Raw genomic sequence first — 14358 nt, 5'->3', positions numbered from 1 at the left:
CAGTCCTGCCTGGATAACCATAGGCACCCCTGGGCTCTGAAGGTGATGGAAACACCCCAGGCTGGGGTGTACTGAAGGGGTCCAGACTGATGCTTGAGGGTCTCCTGCCACACAAGCACACCTCAAGGCACGCTCAGGAGGAGACTCCTCTCCCACCCTGCAGACCTTGCTGTCTCTCCCCAGTTCCACGTTGACAAGAAAGGCCGGGTGAACTTTGCCCAGACGGAGCTGCTGATCCACGTGGTGAACAGGGAGACCAACCGCATCCTGGACGTGGAGCGGTACGTCCCCTGGCCCCCCACCAGCCATGGGGACCCTGACCAGTGTCAAGGTGCCCAAGCAACCCTTCTCTTCCCAGGGTCATTCAGATGATAGACGAGAACAAGGAGCAGCTGAGGAATCTCTTCAGGAACTACAACGTGCTGGACGTGCAGCCTGCCATTACTGCCCGGGCGCCGGACGACCTCTCAGCTCTGCAGGTGAGGGTCCAGCTGGGCTTGGAGGAGCTGCTCACAGCCCTCTGGGGGTGGTATCCCGTCCCATGGGGACTGCTCAGTGCTGGAGAGATGTTCCACCCCTATAGCTTGGGGCATGTGGCCAGAGCAGGTGCTGGCCACATGGCAGATGTTCCCCCTGCCTCTGTCTCTCCTAGATGGCAATCATCGTGCTGGCCGTCCTGCTCTTCCTGGCTGCCATGCTCTTCATCCTCATGAACTGGTACTACCGGACAGTGTGAGTAACTCCTGGGCTCTGCCCTGCACCTGCAATGTCCCCTTAGACCAGGGGGACCAGCATGGCTTCTCCTGGCCCTGGAAATGCCAGCAAGCAAAGGAGGGCATCAGCTTCCCAACGTCTCTTCCTCCATGGTTCTAATACTCATGGTATTAGTACACCTCCCCTCAAAGCTCCCTGGCCTTATTTAATATTTGACATTTAATGCACCCTCTGTATGTAGAGTCATTGCAAATCTGTGTGTCCTTCTGCTTTCCAGCATGTTCCTTATTTTCTACCCCAGTTGGCTGTGTTTCTTTTGCAGGCACAAAAGGAAATTGAAAGCCATCGTGGCTGGCTCCACTGGTGAGCAGTGTTTGGGGTGTCCCAGCTGCATGGGAGAGTGGGGTGCATGGAGAGCATGGAGGGGGGCCACAGGGAGACATGGGCGATATTCTGGGGTGTATATCAGAGGTGATCCTGCCCAGCGAGGTGTGATGGTGGGAGGCTTTTCTCAGCTTCAAGCTCTGTGTTACCTGCCACACCCCACCGTGTTTCTCACTGCCTTTTTGGTTCCTCTTCTTAATAAAGAAGTGTCACCCCATGGTTTGCTGCCCTGTAACTCTCCTCCCTGCCTTTTGCAGGGAACAGAGGCTTCATGGACATCATGGACATGCCAAACACCAACAAGTACTCCTTTGATGGGTGAGTGCCATCCTCCTCCTGGGGCTGGAGGCTGCTCCCAAGAGAGGGCTGCCTGTGTTTCAGAGCCAGGAGGTGGAGACATGATGTCTCTCTGCTCTGCTCCGCTCTGCATGGAGCATTACTGATCCTGGGACACATGCTCTCTCTGAGAGCTTTCTAAGCTAAAAAATATTATTCTTTCTTTTGTGACTCCATCTCTGACAATCCTGGCCAGGTTTGGGCTAAGCAGAGATAATGAGCAGGGTGTGACACCCATGTGGATCCAGAGCAGCCAAATTCATACCTGCAGAGGGCAGGAGGAGGCAGTGCAGCCTCAGCATCCAGGCTCTGGACGGGGTTAGGGATAACGCCGCTCTTTGCCTGCCCTGACGGCTGTTCCTCCCCCCGGGCAGGGCCAACCCGGTGTGGCTGGACCCCTTCTGCAGGAACATGGAGCTGGCGGCGCAGGCGGAGCACGAGGACGACCTGCCGGAGAACCTGAGCGAGATCACCGACCTCTGGAACAGCCCTGCCCGCACCCACGTGAGACACGGCCCCGCCGCCCCGCCGTGTCCCCGCGGCTGCCACCCCCGGCAGCCGCTGAGCCGCTGTCCCCTCCGCAGGGCACCTTCGGCAGAGAGCCCTCCGCCGCCAAGCCCGAGGATGACCGCTACCTGCGGGCAGCCATCCAGGAGTACGACAACATCGCCAAGCTAGGGCAGATCATGCGGGAGGGACCCATCAAGGTGAGCGCTGAGGGCAGGCGCCCTGCGCCCAGGAGTCTTCTTCTCTCACCTTCCAGGTTCACAGCGCCAGAGGGTGATGTCGCTCCAAAAAGCGCTGGGATGGGGCCAGCCTCCCTCTGAGCAAACCACGTGCCCTGGATAACCCAGTCTCTCCCCCTCCACCCAGGGCACTCTCCTGAAGGTGGTCCTGGATGATTACATGCGCCTGAAAAAGCTCTTTGCCCAGCGGATGGTGCATAAGGCCACCGCCAGTCAGGGGGACCGCTCCTCGGTCTCGGAGGTAGAGGGTGTGCATGGCTCTGGGGAGGTGCTTGCCGTGCCCTCTGGGGTGCAGTGTGTATTCCTGGCCCCACAGGCTGTGGTCACTCCCTGTGGCCATGGTCCTGTCACCCCGTGGTGCCCACACTCTCTGCCTGGTCAAAACAAGCCAGATATCAGTTTCCCACTGCTGTTTGTCACTGGTTTTCCAGGCTGCTGGTTCCCCACAGTGACTCCTGTGCTTCCTCTGATCAGCACACAGCACCTTCTCCCTTGGTCTTTCTGACCCCAGGAGAGGACACCTCTTTGCAAACTGGGCTGTGTCCATCAGCTCCCATTTCTGCCAAGGCTAGCCAAAGCTGTGGGGGATCATCTTCCCTTCCTTCTGCTTCTCTGATTTTTGCCTCAAAAACACAGGGTTTTGAGGCAAAAATGCTGGGATGGAGAGTGTTGGTGCAGAAGGGCTGGTCTGGGGAGAAGAAACTCCTCCTGTGGCCTTCTACCTTTCATAGAGGTGCAAAATGAGGGGCAACGAGGGCAGAGGACAGCAGTGAGATGGGAGATGCCTTTCAGCCCTTCTGCCCTCCATCTATCCATGCCCTTATTCCCCTTCAGCCCTATCCAGTCTTCCTTCATCTTCTTTCCCTGCCTGCCTCCTGCCCCTCCACCCTCATACAACCCCAAATTCCAACCTGGGTCCAAACTCCTCCTTTGGGAAGGCCACTCTGGGGACAGCTGCAGGACACACCACCCATCTGGCAGGTGGTGGCTGAGCTGGGGCATCCGCCCAAGGATGGAGCGATCCAGCTGGAGGCCATCTCCTGGTGATCCTCATCACCACGCTCTGAGGGTGCTCCAGAAGAGGAGGGCCCTTCCCTCTGGCTGGACTCCAGGGAAGCCACGGTGGTGACTCCGTCCCTCCTCCGTGTCTCTCTTGCAGCTGATCCAGAAGGAGCTGGAGGACGACGAGGAGGAGCGCAGCCCCAGCCAGGGCAGCCTGCGCTTCCGCCACAAGCAGCCCGTGGAGCTGAAGGGTCCCGACGGCATCCACGTGGTGCACGGCAGCACGGGCACGCTGCTCGCCTCCGACCTCAACAGCCTGCCCGAGGACGACCAGAAGGTGCTGGGTCGCTCGCTGGAGACTCTGACCGCCGACTGCGGGGGCTACAGCGACCACAACGCGCGCACCGAGTCGGCCAAGTCCACCCCCCTGCACAAGATGCGGGAGGTGATCATGGAGAGCCCTCTGGAGATCACCGAGCTATGACGAGCGGTGCTGCCGCTGCTGCTGCTCCTCTAGGCGAGCCGGGGCCGGCGGGGACGAAGCACAGAGCAGGGGGGCCGTGGTGGGGGCCGGGGGCAGCCCCAGACCGGTGCTTGGCCCCCTCGTCCTCTGCAGGAGTCCAGGCTAGCCGGGGCAGATGGCTCCGGCAGCCTTGGAGAGCTTGGCCCCGGCAGAGGGCTCTCAGGACCGGAATGCTTTTACTCGCCTGTCATTTATCCATGAAACCATTAAATTTTTTTTATTTTTCTTATTAAAAAAAAAAAAAAAGAACTTTTTTTTCTAAAAAAAAAAAAAAAGAAGAAGGAAAAGAAAAGCTAAATGAATCTGATGAGTCCAGACTGGACAGGGGGGGAAGGTGCAGTGAGGATGCAGATGCCACAGCATTCCCGGGCACAGGCCGGGGACAAGCAGCTGTCACACCTCGACCACGAGCATGGGGAGGGCCAGGGAAGTGTGGGGAGAGACCGAATCCTTTTGGCATTAACGTCACCTTTCCAGTAAGGAAAGACCCAAAAAATTAAAAAGAAAAAAAAACCCAACCCAAAGACATTCCTCCATTTTGCTGGCTTTACCAAAACTTGTTGCGATGTCGAAAAAGAGAGAGACTAACTGGGGCTTCTGGATGTCGAGTACTCGTGCGTGTCTTTTGTTGCCCTTTTCTTTCCCCTTCTCTCTTGCATTTGGGTTTGTTTGTTCGGGGGTTTGTTTCCAGTCGTAACCTTGTGGAGAGTTTCGGGCACGGTCTGTTACGGGACTCAGAAATACACTGTCTATGGCTTTGGGTAACCTGTCTGTCGTCCTTCCTGCCCACATCCATCAGGCCCAAACCCCCTTAGGAAGAGAAGACCTTCTTTTAACTCACTCCTCAATCCGTCATCTTCACGAGATGCCACCCTGGGTGTTGCTGCACCTTGGATTTTGAGGGAAGCATTAAATGTTCTCCAGGTTGGCCCACACCCCCATTGCAGCGCCCAGCACAAGGAGGAAGGACACAACCAGCCAGGCTCATGGGAAGAGTTTATTTGTGGTGGGATGCTCCCATGCACGCCCAGGATCAGGCACTGCAGGCATCCCCCGATACGGCGGGGAGGGACGAGCCACCCTGCTGCCCTCACCACCACGGCTGGGTCAGCACAGGAGCCCCGGCAGGGATGGGCGTGCGAAAGGAAATCCTGGCACCCAAACTCATCCATTTCATGTTCAGGTGAGGCTGCCGCCAGCCAGCAGTGGGGGGCCAGCGTTTGGGCAGCAGAACCCAGCCCAGCCCCCAGGGACAGATCCACGTTGCAGGATCTGAGCCGTACGAGAGGTTCAGGGTGGGATGGAGAGGTAGAGAAGGGATTGGGGATGGAGACAGAGGTGGGAATAGAGGTTGGGGATTTTGCAGTCGCCCTGAGAGATGTCAAGGCCGAATCCCTAGTCCTGAAAATATTAACGAGTCCCTTAACCTGATTTGGAAATCCAAGCCCCAGGAGTGGAAGAGGAAGCGGCCGAGGCCGCTGGGGTTCCCCGCAGCCCCGCCGGCGCGCCGAGGCCGGTCGGCTCCTGCCATTGCCGTCTGTGCGTGCAGGCACGTCCCGGGGAAGGGAGCCAGGATCCCCAGCCAAACGGCAGAGCAAGTCCAGCGAGCTGGGGAGACGGCTCCTAGTTCCACACGTGGCGCCGGCAGTGTGCGACAGCCTGCGGGAGGGACGGGGATGCCGTGGGATGCAGGGACCACCGGCACGGCACCCGGGGAGGGGACACGGCCGGCACTTACGCTGCACTCGACCGCCGTGGCCATGTTCTTGCACCAGTACTGAGGGCCCCAGACACACGGGGCCGAGCCCAGGAGATCCTCCTTGCCTGAGTCACAGGCTTTGATTTTCTGCATTGCAAAGGGAAAGGGTAGGAGGGAGAGAGAGAAAACCTCCATGAGGGATGTCTGATCACCCCAACCCATTCCCAGCCCGCAGGCTTGGACAAAGGAGGCCCATCTTGGCCCGGGCCGCCCCAGGGATGAGGACACTCACAGTGCAGACGAAGGTGGGGTCCATCATCTGCACGAAGAGCCGCACGGCCGCCGGCTCGTACTGCAACACCAGCGCCTGGCACTGGGAGGGAGAGAGGGGTGAGCCCGGCGGGGGCATTGGGGGTGGTTTTGCTGGCCTGGGCGTGCCCCCTCAGCTCACCTTGCTGGTGAGCGGCATGGGCAGCATGGCGCAGCCCTTCTCCAGCACCTCGCCCAGCTCCTCCAGCGTCTCGTTCTTCAGCAGCTCGTTGTCCAAGTAGGTGATGACGATCTGGCAGACATTGCAGAAGGCGCCGGAGCTCACCGCCAGCTGCTCCAGGGATTCGGCCCCTGGAGGACACGGCCATCAGCAGCCAGCAGAGGGGACGCCCCGCTGCCCGGGTCGGGGTGCCAGCTCACCGTGGCGGGCGTCCCCGCTGCGGGGGCAGCAGTGCAGCATGGTGCAGACGGCCGCGGGGTCGGTGGCCTCCAGCAGCATGATCACCACGGCCTTGCCGTAGGAGTTGACGAAGTCCTTGCACTGCCCAATGACGCCGTGGGGCAGCATGTAGCACACCTTCTCGATGTCGTTCACCAGCTGCTCCTGTGGGCACAAGGCAGAAGAGGGAAACCCCCGGCTCCCTGCTGCCCCTGGGCCCCCCGTGCCAGCCCCCAGCAGCGGTGGGGCTCACCTCTGTCACGTTGTTCTCCAGGAGGCTCTCGACTGTCCTCACGGTGAACTGGCACATGTCACACAGCGGAGTGCTCCGCACCCTGTCCTGTCAGGACAAGGGGATGGGGTGCATGCCGAGCCCCCCCAGAGCCACCCTCATCCTATTCCACCATCATCCCCACGTAAGGCATTCCCCACCTTGCATAAATGGAGGTGCTTGTGGAAATAAAATACAAAATGGAGCTCCCCCTTTACAGTGCTTGGATTTCAAGGAGCACAGCGCAATTGAGGGGGTCCCCACTTACCCCCAGCGTGCTCAGGAGCTGCATCACCCTCTCTGTGAGCAGCGTGTGGAGGGGCAGTGCCGAGTTGGAGGCACAGAGTCCCAGCTGGCCACACAGCTCCGTTGGGTCCTGGGGAGAGAGACATCCCAAATCAGGCAGGCTTTGACCCCTGGGAGGGGAATTTCAGCACAGCAGAGCATGGATCTCACTTACCTCAGCCTGCTACCGGTGGAGGGGCCAGAAAATGGCAAGAAAAAATGAAAACAAAACATAATTTCAGCAGACGCAAGGCAGAGAGGAGGGAAAAAACAAATTAATATTTTGTAGGAATATTAGGCAGTGAGATTTAAAAAAAAAAGGAGGAGCATTTGCTGATGAGGCCCCTTGGCTGTGCCCCTCAGGCCCCAGCTGGCACCCAGTGACCCCTGCTACCTGGGGAGCCCTCAGCCTCTTACCAGGTAGTGCAGCAGCTGGGCAGCCGTGCCCGTGTACTCGGCCAGGGAGCGCTTGCACTGCGGGAGGGAAACAGAGTCAGGGTCACTCCTCCCCGGGCAGGCACCTGCAAGAGGCGCTGCCATCGGGGAGGAGAGGGCAGCCCATCCCTGGAAGTGTCCAAGGCCAGGCTGGAAAGAGCTTGGAGCAGCCTGGGACCCTGCCCATGGTGGAGTGAGATTGTCCCTAAGCCCCTTTCAGCCCAAACCCTTGTGTGGTTCCCTGCTGGCCCCTCACCAGCTGTGCCAGGTCGGGTGTCAGGGTCTCGCAGACCCTCTTGGCGTGGCCCACCAGCGCCCAGGTGAAGGCAGTGTTGGTCCCCAGCGCCTCCTGCACGGCCGTCACCAGCTGCAGGCAGTGCCCACACACCTCCTCCATCTCCTGCAGGATAACAAGGGCAGGGGCATGTCGGTACCCACAAAATAAAACCAATCCCCCCACTCCCAACCTGCATTTGCATTTCCCAAACACTAGCTGCAGTTTGGGGCAGCATTCTGACTGGCATCTCTCATTTCCCTCCTGCATCCTGAAATATACCCCCAAACTGGCAACACTGAAGTCATGCTGGCAACAGCCAGAAGTCATTTCAGCTCTGCAGAAATTTTAGGGGCTTTCTCTAATTGTTGTTAAATAGATGATACTTTTTAGGGGATTCTCACCCCTGAGCAGCATTAGGATGCTGGCACAGATTGTCCAGAGAAGCTGTGGCTGCACAATTCCTGGAAATGTCCAAGGCCAGCTTGGATGGGGCTTGGAACGAGATGATCTGTAAGGTCCCTTCCCACCCAAACCATTCCACGGCTCCATGACCAGCACCACCCTTGCCCGTGCCACGGTACCTGGGCCTCGCCGTGAGGCAGATCCTGGGGGTGGAGCAGGAGGGGCACGTTGGCCATGAAGGGGGCAATGAGGTCAGCAAAGTCCTGGGTGGGGCCTGTGGCAGCTGGTGGTGGCTGCTGATACTTCAAGGTCCCCGTGGGTCTGTTCCGGGGCTGGCACAACCTGATGGTCCCACACACCACCTTCGGTTCCGACTGGGGGAGCAGAGGGGTGGGGTGGGGGCTTGAGGCTGCACCTCCCCCATCACACCCAGACCCCCACCCTGGGTCATTTCCCTCTCCATCTTGTCCTTCAGAAGATTTGTCCCAGGCTCCAGGACCATTCTTTGCTCCGCAAGACCCAGGACATCCCAAACTGTGGAAAAACCCAAACCCGGGGCTTCCCCTGCGTTACCAGCACTTGCTTGCCCAGCTGGACAAGGACGAGGATGCCTGTGTCCACCATCCTCTTGCACTTGACAGACCAGTCCTGGAAGGGCAGGTACTGGCATCTCTTATCCAAGAAGAGCCTCAGCTTCTCCTGGGTGACAGAGAGAGAGCTCAGGGCCTCAGTGGGGCTGGCGGGGAGGAGCACCAGCCCCACTGCCCCTTCCCACTGAGACCCACCTCAGTGCGGTTGTCCTGCAGGATCTTGCCCACCACAGAGACTGCCATCTGGCACAGGTGACAGGGGATCCCCTTCTGCTGAGAGAGTGGGGGGACACGTCGGGGTGCTGTCACGGCACCCAGACCCTCAGAAGATCCCAAACCTCCAGCCCAAAAACGTCCCAATGGGGGCACCCATTGGCTTCTGCCATTCGCTCTGCAGACGCGCTGCTGCGGGATGCTGGGGTGGGTGGGCAGGAGTTCTCCTGCCATCCCCGTGCTCTGGGGCGGATGGGCACCTCTCCCGCAGCCCCCCGCATTCCCTGCTCCCAGCATTCCCAGCTCGGTTACCCCCAGCGCCCGGTCCCACGCCGTGAGCCGGCAGAGCTCCAGCGCCCCGCACTTGGCCGCGGTGGCCGCGTCGCGGCACCAGTCCTCCGGCCGCTCGCCACACTCGTGGAGGGGGCTGGCCCCGGCTGTGGGAGGGGAGAGGAGACTGTCAGCCCTCAAGGCACCCCGAGACACCGAAGGAGTGATCCTCCTCACCCTCCTGCTGTGATTCCATCTCAGTCCCAAAGTCGTGGAGGGGGCTGTTTCGTTAATAAATTATTTTTTAAGGTCGGTTTTGCCAGGCTGCCAGCTTTTCCAATGGGATGTCACAGGGTCAGAAGCAAAGGGAATTTGGGGCTCATCCTCAGCCTCTCATCATCCTCTGACACGCTGCGGAGGCGGCTGCTTATAAAAGCAGCAATAAATCTTGCAAAACGGACAAACCCGGGGCCGCACGGTAGCCAGATAATCACGCCACGGCTCCCGGCAACGATTGAGCAACGCCACTTTTGGTGGGGCTCTTTTGGTTTTATTTCCTCCCCACGACAGCATTTTCTCCCGGCTGTAAACCCCCGGCGCGGCAGCGGCGGCGTGGCGCAAGAGCAGCGCTTTAATTGTCACCTTGGTGTGTCAGGACTCATTCTGGAGTGTTTGTTTGCACCGGCAACTGTGCCCACCCAGGATGCGGCTGGGGAGGAGCCGGCGACAAGGCACAAGCCAAGCCTTTGGCCGCCTGCCTTTGGCCGGGAGCTGCTCCGGAAATTTGGGGGCAGCAGCCGAGCAAAGGGACAGACAGACCCCGCTGCAGAGCTTTAGGCAAGAGGCGTTTCTAAGCCAAGCACAACCCTCCCCCCTCCAGTTTTTATCCCCCAGCCCTGTCTATGATTTTGCAGAGCAGGAATAAAGTCAAAGGCAGGAACTGCTCCTTCCACCCGACCCTGCCCTTATCGGGTTTCTCCCCAAAGCCGCTTTCCCTGCGCGCTGGATTTTGGCAACGGCTCCAGCTCATCCATGAAACTGCAGCGTGAGGAGCTGATGGAAGGTCCCTGGGGCTGGGGGTTGTGGGGAGAGGGGTTCCCGGCCCCCCACACCATCCCCGCCTGCCCCAGAAGCTGGCGCAGCCGGCGGGTGCCGGGTGATGGTTCAGCCCCGATTTCCCCATCGGGCTGACAGCAGCGCGGGGCAGGCGGGCCCCGGGGCAGGGCGAGTCCCCCAGGCTTCCCACACACCTTCCCAGCTGCGCCGTGCCGCGCTCGCCGCATCAGCTGAGAGGGATATATTTATGTTTTTCAGCCCCGGCATCAGGGCAAACAGGAATGGCAAGTCAGGGGAGGCATTAAGGGGCAGCACCAAAACCAAGGAGGCGGGAGACAACAACCCCACAGTTTTTTTCTGAGCATCTCTCGCGGAGCTGTGCTGGAGCCCGGACCCCGTGGTGGGGTCGGGAGGATCTAAAAGACACGGGTGGTTTGGTCCTGCACTTCCCCGGCTCACAGAGATCCTCAGCCCAGCACTTACTCACTTACTCCTCACCCTGCTCAAGCTGAAAGTCAGGCAGCAAGTTCTGGGCCAGAAAGTAATTAGGACTAATCATAACACCCAGCAGCTGAGAGCCGGGGAAGCTTCTCGAGTGGAAAGCACTACCACGGGGTAAGCGACTGGGGCAGCTGGTGTCCCGTGAGCTCTCCTGCACGTCTCAAAGCCGCGCTGGAGCGCCTCATGCTGCCCGGCACACAGGCAGCAGCGTTATTCAATGATGCCATTTCTGGCAAATAGCAAAGCAGGGATGCTCCCGTGCCACTGCGGTTCCAGGCCAACCACAACTACCCTATTCCTGTCTGCCAGGCCCGGGGGATGGGGTGGGCTTCGCTCAGGGGGGATCCAGCACCGAGCTCCGGCTCTGGCAGGGCTGTGCTGGCGTTCCAGGGAGCCCCAGAGCGCCCCGGCCGAGCCGGCAGAGCCTGGCGAGCCGGTTGTGATGTAAACCCCGGGGGTGGCAGCGTGGGCCCCAGCGCCCCAATTCCCGGCCTGGCGCACGCCCCTGTTACAGCAAGAACCATAAATACACTTTTCCCAGCTCGCAAAGCCTTCTCTGCAAGGCTCGCGGGGTCCCCGCCGGCTCCCGGGGCAGGTGGCACCGCAGGGCTCGGACGTGCCGAGCACAGGTGAACTTTCCTGCTCTGCCTGTTGCTGGCTGGAACACCCGGACACGTCCCCCCCAGCCTGGGTCACGCGTGTGCACCCACAAAACATGGGCACGTCACGCTGGAGATGCCCAGTGGGCCAAGCCTGGGGTAACTGGGGTGCAAGGGGGGCTCTTCACTCTAAAACACAGGGGGGTTGCTTGCAACAGCAGAGTTCAACTTATTCCAGGGGAGATTTCCCCAGGAAGCAGCGATCTGCCCTCAAGCAGGAGCAGGGTTGGAAGCAGGCCTTCCCCAGCTGGGTTCCTGGGATGGGCAGGGGATGGATGACTAAGGCACAGCAGCAGAGGTTTGCCTGCAGGAGGATTCACCTGCAGATCCCCAAGTGCCAGCGCTGAGAGGGCTCCTGAGGTGAGTAGAGAACATCACCCCATCACCCTTCCAGGAGCTCAGCACGCCCCAGCAAAGCCAACTTCCTGCCTCCTGTGTCTCCTAGGAGGACCCTGAAGAAAAGGGCAGCTTCATGGTCACTCTGTTGTGACAACCAAGCACCTCCCCCAGCTCACACAGCAGCAGCCAGGCCCCACAACCAAGGGCAGCAGAGAGAGCAGCCCCTCTCCCCCACTCTGTCACAGCTTCCCTCCTTCCACACCCCAGCACACCACCAGCTGTGCCTGAATCCCAGAGAAGGGAGGGAACAAACCCCTTTTGCCCTGAGATCACCTTTAAAGGCAAAAGTTCCAACTCTCAGCTCCAGGTGGGTAGCACAGACAGCGGTGCCACCTTCCCCAGCTTTCCTCTGCCCAACTCCAGCACCAGAGGAAGCACATTATGGAGCTTAGACACCAAAGCTGGGAACAGTTTTGGGATTGAGCAGGTTTTTCTGGGCCGTCCACATCCTACCTACCTCCAGGCCTGGCCTTACCTTGGTAGGAGCCCAGGCACACAGAAATGATCAGCACCAAGCCACTCCATTTGCACTCCATGCCGTTCCTAAGAGTCCTCAGTGGCTGGTTCCTCTCCTGTGCTGCTCCCAGACTGAGGAATCTTGGATGGGCTGGGAGAAGCAGTGAGAATCCACACCTACGCAGGGCAATTACCACACCCCTCACTTTATGCCTTGATTATAAAATCATCACCAGGGAGGGAGGGACCAGAGGCAGGCAGGTATTCCCAGGAGGTCAGAAGCAGCCCAGAACCTGCTGCTCAGCGCTAACCTGGCTGCAGAGGGTGGGCACAGGGAGAACCGTCCCGGAGCCACGTGACAGAAAACATAAAAGTGTCATTCAAAGGGGCTTTCTCTGCCTCTGAATGACATTTTTATGCTTTATTTGGGATCAGGCAGGGAATGAGGACACAGGGGAAGCCGCGTTAGGTACGAGTCAGCAGGGAAGGCTGGTATCAAGAAGTCCCTCTGGCCTGCGCAAGGCAGCGATTGCAACACGGGGCTGTTGCCTCACACCAGGCGTCGTGTTTGTCCAGGGAAGACAGAGGCAGCAATCCCAGGCAAGCCTCTTCCACCTGCAACCCTGCTCAGCAGAACAAAGGCTTGATGGGGCACGCAGCGGAATGGGAACCTGAATCCATTCAGTCCCACATTCCCAGGGACACTTTGGGATGTGCCTTCTCCTGGCCAAGCAGCCAAGGGGAGCCTCAGCAAGAACCTCTGCCATGGAGAAAATGGAACACGAGAATTTATGGGTTTACAGAAGTTTTTATTGTTCATTAAGGAAGCTTTTGTGCAAAAAAACAAAAACAAAAAAAAAAAGAAAAAAAATCAAGACAATGTTCTTTAGAAAGCAACTGCACAGTGTCCCCCCAGCATGACTCAAGCAGGTTGGGTGCCACAGTCCACAGGAAGGGAGAAAACTAAAGGGACTCCCAGCAGCAGCACAGGACTTCCCCTGGTTCAGCTTGCCCAGCATGAGTCCTATTAAAAACCCCAGGAAAATAAAACCTGCCAAGCTGTCAATGCAGCCCCACCTGCCCCCAAGAAAGATCCACCCCATCCAGTTTAAAACACCAAATGCCATGCTCTGTGCCGTGGTGTCACACAGCCTGTCCCTCCAGGCAGCACTGCCCAAGGGACAGAGCCCATCTGCTCCATCTGGGATACACCACCAAGCCACAGCACAAGCCTGCCAGGACACAAAGCTGCAGGTATTTTATGTCTTATGGGGAAATTTTCCTTTCTTTTCCTCTTGTATAAAGTCATGAGTGCTTCAGTATTCAGCAAACAGAGGAGAACAACCTCTGCTGCCATCTGTCAGCACTGGCCAGGCTTTTAGTATGCACACAGATCAACTAAAAACCTGCAGTCCAGTGGTTTTCCAATGAAAAATACTCTACTTGCTGCTACAGCATTGTTACTGGAGCTCCTGCATGCCCCACACACCACAGAACAGCAGGAGTTACCAGCATCCTTCTGAACAGGACTGGAATTTTCAAAGCTCTGCATCTGCCCAGCTGCTCCTTCCCAAAGGTCTCCTCAGAGCTACTCCAGTGCCCCTGCTTTGGGGATTAACTTGATCAGAAGTGCACACCCAATGCAAGGTCTGTCCCAAGCAAGGGATTCTCACCCCCAAGGACCCTTCACATCAAGGGCCTGCCATGTTCCCAGGGTAGCAACCTTGCCTTGAAGGCTTTTTTTGGGGAGGATTTCAGGCCATTTAAGTGGAATTTCAGAGAGGTGTGAAAGGCAAGCTGCCAAGTGTGCCAGCAGAGCTTTAAACAGCCACTTTAGTGCTCCTACCACCTGCCATCTCTGCTTGCTGCATTTCCCAAGAGAAATGGGAACTCAGGATAACAATTCCTACCTCCAGTTACTCAGAAGGGCGTCAGTGAGAGTGGGTGGGCAGCAGTGGGAGGTGCCCCCAGGCCTCACAGCACCTCTCAAGTTTCAGATGACTGAAATATGCTGTGAGAGAAGAAGCAGATCAGGGAACAAACAGGTTACAATAAAACCCGTTTTCCCACAAATTCCACCCTCAGTGCTGAACTCCCTTTGACATATTCCCAGCTCCTGCTGACTTGATCCTCCTCCATCTTCCAGTGACAGCTCATGCTTCCTCCTCAGCACCCAGCTGGCTGCTTGTGGGAAGCTGCAAGACCAAGCAGAATTGAGCAACTAGGATAAGAAAAAAGGAGTCATTCCTCAGGTACACCCGCATGCTTCAGGAAACTGACACCCCACGGGACTGGGCCTGGCAGCAGAACAGCCGTGCTGGGACTGAGCAGTGCAAGGAAACCAGAAGGATGTGATCAAAGGCTGAGGGAGGGTTTTCCTTGGCTGTAACAACAGCATGAGCCACAAGCGTGGTCACTCGAATGCAAAAGG

General features: G+C 58.3%; 2 protein-coding genes across 4 annotated transcripts in view; one reads left to right on the top strand and one right to left on the bottom strand.

The window, feature by feature from the left end:
• Positions 1–4470, top strand: part of CDH23 (cadherin related 23) — a 190733-nt gene extending 186263 nt beyond the window's left edge. For 2 of the 3 annotated variants that reach the window (XM_064429788.1, XM_064429787.1), the window contains 8 exons: positions 184–281; positions 359–479; positions 653–732; positions 1037–1077; positions 1356–1416; positions 1809–1938; positions 2019–2141; positions 3340–4470. In XM_064429788.1, coding sequence (XP_064285858.1) covers positions 184–281; positions 359–479; positions 653–732; positions 1037–1077; positions 1356–1416; positions 1809–1938; positions 2019–2141; positions 3340–3666 — 981 coding nt within the window. In that variant the 3' untranslated portion in view covers positions 3667–4470. Of the gene's footprint in view, positions 1–183; positions 282–358; positions 480–652; positions 733–1036; positions 1078–1355; positions 1417–1808; positions 1939–2018; positions 2142–2307; positions 2422–3339 lie in introns of all 3 variants that reach the window. The other variant, XM_064429790.1, reaches the window with a different exon arrangement.
• Positions 4471–4701: 231 nt separating this feature from the next.
• LOC135305832 (prosaposin-like) lies at positions 4702–12040 on the bottom strand. The gene is made up of 15 exons (XM_064429467.1): positions 11947–12040; positions 8899–9023; positions 8569–8643; positions 8357–8482; positions 7963–8157; positions 7361–7504; positions 7087–7143; positions 6845–6853; positions 6653–6760; positions 6367–6453; positions 6095–6278; positions 5856–6025; positions 5697–5777; positions 5444–5551; positions 4702–5364 (listed from the first exon to the last, which is right to left on the bottom strand). Exons 1-15 carry the CDS (start codon positions 12005–12007, stop codon positions 5329–5331), a joined length of 1566 nt encoding a protein of 521 aa, XP_064285537.1. The 5' UTR covers positions 12008–12040; the 3' UTR covers positions 4702–5328.
• Positions 12041–14358: the final 2318 nt, after the last annotated feature.

Source organism: Passer domesticus, chromosome 8 (genome assembly GCF_036417665.1).
Source record: "Passer domesticus isolate bPasDom1 chromosome 8, bPasDom1.hap1, whole genome shotgun sequence".
NCBI classification, from domain to species: domain Eukaryota; kingdom Metazoa; phylum Chordata; class Aves; order Passeriformes; family Passeridae; genus Passer; species Passer domesticus.
The sequence above is the reverse complement of the archived record's forward strand: the minus strand, read 5'-3'. Positions and strand labels throughout refer to the sequence as shown.